Raw genomic sequence first — 4,502 nt, forward strand, 5'->3', positions numbered from 1 at the left:
GCCAACGCTTTAAAATTAATCACACAAAAGGCGTTGAGCCCCATTTTAAGAATTAAATTGTATAACATACTTTACGTTAACGAAAATTCTCACAGAATGCTTCACATCTTCTCAAATTCATATACTCATTTGTTTATGTTTTTTAAATAATTGTTTCAATTTATTTCTAATTATATTTGTGTTTTGGTTTTCCTGTAAAAAACAACGGTGCATTTTCTACTATCCTCAAATGATGGTAATATTCATTACTTTATTTATTAACCTTGGATCAGATTAAATTTCAAAATTTATATCTATTCACTACATAAAAGTTTTATTTTCATTTAATATTAATAAATAAAATGATGAATACCGCTTTGATAGGTGATAATGAAAATATTCTCCAAAAACAACCCCACCACCTCACTCTAATGACTTTTGCATTAAAAGATGTAAAAGGTCAACTCTACCTCACTGTCTCCAATTAACCTTTTCTCCCCTTCAGTCAGCGATCCAACGGCTATTCTTAGCCTTTTGACCTTATCCCTCTCTCTCTCACATCATTTATACACGGTCTCCAAGCGGTTCAATGACCGTGCCAAAACTCTGCCACGTGGAGACAAATCACTGGCCTCTGCCTTTGACTGCAAACAAAACAGAAGCAAAAGAGAGAGACAATGCCCTGTATCCTTATGAGGCTGGGCATCTTCTGTTTGACTCGAATCCTCTTTTCCCCTTTTCCTCTGTTTTCCTCGACCTTTTGTTTTCCATTTTCTTCAGCCGTTGTACTAATTTGCGAGCAAAGATCTCTATAAGTTCAAACAACCCGTCGTTCTTTGGTTTCTCGACGGAGTTGTATGGCGTGACGTCGGCGGTAAATGGGCGTGGAACTAATGATGGGATTGGTTGACAGTTTTGCAGCGAGGATGGAGGAGAATGCGGTGAAGGAGGCGGCCTCCGCCGGAATCCAGAGCGTCGAGAAGTTCATTAGCCTGATTTCGGAACACCACCAATCAACGTCGTCGAACTCGGAAGCTGGTACGGAGTATAAAGCCGTGGCGGACATGGCCGTGACCAAGTTCAGAAAGGTCATTTCGTTGTTGGACAAGGGATGTACCGGCCACGCCCGGTTTCGGAAAGCTCCGGTGCCTCTATCTCCGCCTCCCCTGCCGCTGGTGCCTCCGAAGACGATAACCCAAATTCTGAGACCTTCAATTTCAGAACCCCATGATCAAACAACAGAGCAACCCTCTGTTTTCAGAACAGAACAATCTTCTGCCTTTAAGGTTTATTGTCCGAAGCCGGTGGTTCGCCTGCCGCCGCTGCCGCAAAATCCCCATTTGAAAACCAGTCCGGTTGTGCTGACAAAAGATATTGGGTGCTCTGAGAGAAAGATGGATTCTGCTGCTGCCGCCACCATCAACTTCTCGCCTTTGGCGCCCATTTCTGCCGCGAATTCGTTCATTTCGTCTTTAACTACTGGGGATCCCGCTGAGCAATCGATCTCTTCTGGGTTTCAATTTACAAATATGTCACAGTCGTCTTCGGGTAGGCCGCCTCTGTCTTCGTCGTCGTTGAAGAGGAAGTGCAGCTCCGTCGACAATGTTTCTCGTCTCCGGTGCGGATCTACTACCGGGCGCTGCCACTGCTCTAAGAAAAGGTTGGTCAGTGTTAAAATTTCCATCAACCATCATGATTTTTAACATGGTTTTGGTTCAGAATTGTGTATTTTTATTAACTTGAATTGGTTAATTGGATTGAGCAGGAAATCTAAAGTGAAAAGAGTGATTAGGGTTCCTGCAATTAGCATGAAACTGGCTGATATTCCACCTGATGATTATTCTTGGAGAAAGTACGGTCAAAAACCCATCAAGGGTTCCCCTCATCCAAGGTATTATTTCTTTCATTATTCATTAATTCATTTTGTTTTTATTGAATTATTGTTTGATTGTAAATAAATTCACTCACGAATTTCAGAGCATATGACATTGCTGAATTTAATCGGTCTAAACGTTAAGTCACATTCTGTCGTCTGACTAACGCCTATCATCTTTAAAATCTTTGCATACATTGAACATTGTTTTCTCTCTTGTGAGTCAATCGATTCATTAACATAGAAACCCTAAATTCTAAGCTACAGTTCGTCGGACTAATGCCTTTCACTTTTAGAATCTTTGCATGGATGGAACATTGTTTTCTCTCATGCGAGTCAATCGATTCAGTAACGTAGCCGCATTGTATTCTGAATGTGTGGTTGCTTTTGTCCCAATGCAGAGGGTATTACAAGTGTAGCAGCCAGAGAGGTTGCCTTGCACGCAAGCACGTGGAACGCGCTGTGGACGATCCCACCATGCTGATCGTGACCTACGAAGGCGATCACAATCACTCCCTCGGCGTCACCGATCCAACGGCCACCCTCGTCCTCGAATCCTCTTAAAAGTCAACTCATCCAACGGCCTAAAATCTTCTTCTTTTATTAAAAAAAATCGAATTAAAAGAAGAACAAAGAAAATCATGATTTTGTGCTGCAAAATAGTCAACGATCATGCTTTTCACCGTCTCCAAGAGGATTAGTGGGTGCCCCAATACAAAATTAGATTCGTCGTTTTCCTTTTCTTTTAGTTTTTTGGGTTTATTTTTTCATTATTTTTATAATTTTCATCAGAAATGAAATATAAAATAGGATTAGGATTTGGTGGGAAGTCAATGATGCTAACTAGCGGGTTTTGTTTAATTTTAGTTTACTTAATTATGTTCCTAAATACTTGTTAAGTTGTTATTAGGGTTGTTTAATATATGATGGTGGTGGATTTTGATGAGGATGCCCACTTTTAATTGTTCCAATTCCCACTATATGTATGACTTCATTATTCACTTTTTTATTTTATTTTATTTAAAATATTGAATGTTAGACAATGCATGCACATTTGAGTAGTTTTGCTTTTGTTTACATGTTGAACATAATTTAGTAGTGAGAGTATCACGTAAGATTGACGCATGAGACAACACATCTACATAGAATATAATTGGGTTTGACGTACACATATTTAATTATTTTGTGGTCAGATTGATGCCTTGTGCGCCAAACCCTAAATGAACACCTTCTCATACTAGCATTGGCTATAATTAGTTTTTAATTTTTTTGTTTTGGACAAATTGAAAATTCATTACCAAGGCAAAGCTAAGAGTACACTGAAAACCCACGATGTGGCAAACAAGAAGACATAAATAAAGTTAATAAACCATACATATAAAGGAGGTGAAGGGGGGATACATGAAGAGGGACACTACAACAATTGCAAAGGCGCCACCCCGCCTACACCACACAAGTCTTAGTTCGAAGGGGTACAAGGCAGACCATCCTTTTTGAGAATGTGAACCAACAATGGGAGTCTATAGACCCAAATATAAACACTCATCTTTGAAAATTTAAGCGACGCCACCTTATCCACGACCATATTAGTTGATATAGACACCCAAGACCAACGACAGACTTGGAAAGACTCTCCAAGATGAACGACTTGGCTGTAATTAGTTTTGTTGGAGAACTTCGAAATGTTCTTGTGGTAGGACTTGTTAGAAGGTCATGAATGATCCGCTGAAATTGGTGAGAATCTGGCAAAGTCAATGTGGTCGGTTGGGGGTGGATTGGTTGGTTGTCTTTTAGTGTCTTCCCTACTTTGTTTAATTTCGAAGCAAGCTTACTTCCAACACTAATTGTTCAATGAAGAATAAACTTTGCACACATTTGAAGTCTTTCCAGTTCAAAATGTGGAGAGAAGAACGATACATTTCATGCAAGGTCTGCATCCGCCAATGTAACCATAACACAAGGCTACATACCACGTGCTATAATACAAGTGAAGGATGCTGAAAAATATGTCTTTCATTTATATTATGACGTGTGATGCTTCAGGTACCTGAAAAGATCTCTCCTAACCGATTGTTGAATATTCAAACCAATCCGACTAAGCAGACCTATTCGATCCAATTTAATTGGGTTGGATCATTTGGTAAATTAGATTAGATCACTAAATTCCAAAACTGAGATGATTAGTCTTCTTACGATTCGTTTGTAAGTGTTTTTAAAATGACTTAAAGCGCTTTTGGTTGTTTATGGAACCAATTTTTAATAAAAACTCAAGTGAATCTTGAAAAAACACTTGAAGTACTTCCTGGAAGAAGCACATAAAAAGCACTTCGAGTGCTTTTAGAACTCAAATTTTGTCTCTAAAAATGATTTCAGTTATTTTAAAAACACTTCAAAATAAGTCGTTAATCAGTGTTACGTGGCATATTTTCTCCTCATTTTCCCCCTCCTCTTTTGGGGTTTTTGGTCATACAAACATTTTGCTGGATGGCCCAGAACAAGCCCAGAAGAATATTGGGCCTAGTATTGAAGATCCAAGTCTAAACCCAGAGTGAGTTCTTCATCTAAAGGTGGCAATGAATAAATAAACAAAAATTCCTGTCTATTTCCATCAAGATTTCAAAAGTTTCAAAACAAGCTGCTCTTATTATTG

The 4,502-nt window shown here is 39.0% G+C and overlaps 1 protein-coding gene across 1 annotated transcript; it reads left to right on the forward strand.

Moving 5' to 3' along the window:
- The first annotated feature begins 456 nt into the window (after positions 1-456).
- LOC137717608 (probable WRKY transcription factor 7) lies at positions 457-2,801 on the forward strand. Its single transcript, XM_068457022.1, has 3 exons — positions 457-1,639; positions 1,745-1,870; positions 2,254-2,801. The coding sequence occupies exons 1-3, from the start codon at positions 858-860 to the stop codon at positions 2,414-2,416; spliced, it is 1,071 nt and encodes a 356-aa protein (XP_068313123.1). The 5' UTR covers positions 457-857; the 3' UTR covers positions 2,417-2,801.
- The last annotated feature ends 1,701 nt before the right edge of the window (positions 2,802-4,502 follow it).

Source organism: Pyrus communis, chromosome 15 (assembly GCF_963583255.1).
Source record: "Pyrus communis chromosome 15, drPyrComm1.1, whole genome shotgun sequence".
NCBI classification, from domain to species: Eukaryota; Viridiplantae; Streptophyta; class Magnoliopsida; order Rosales; family Rosaceae; genus Pyrus; species Pyrus communis.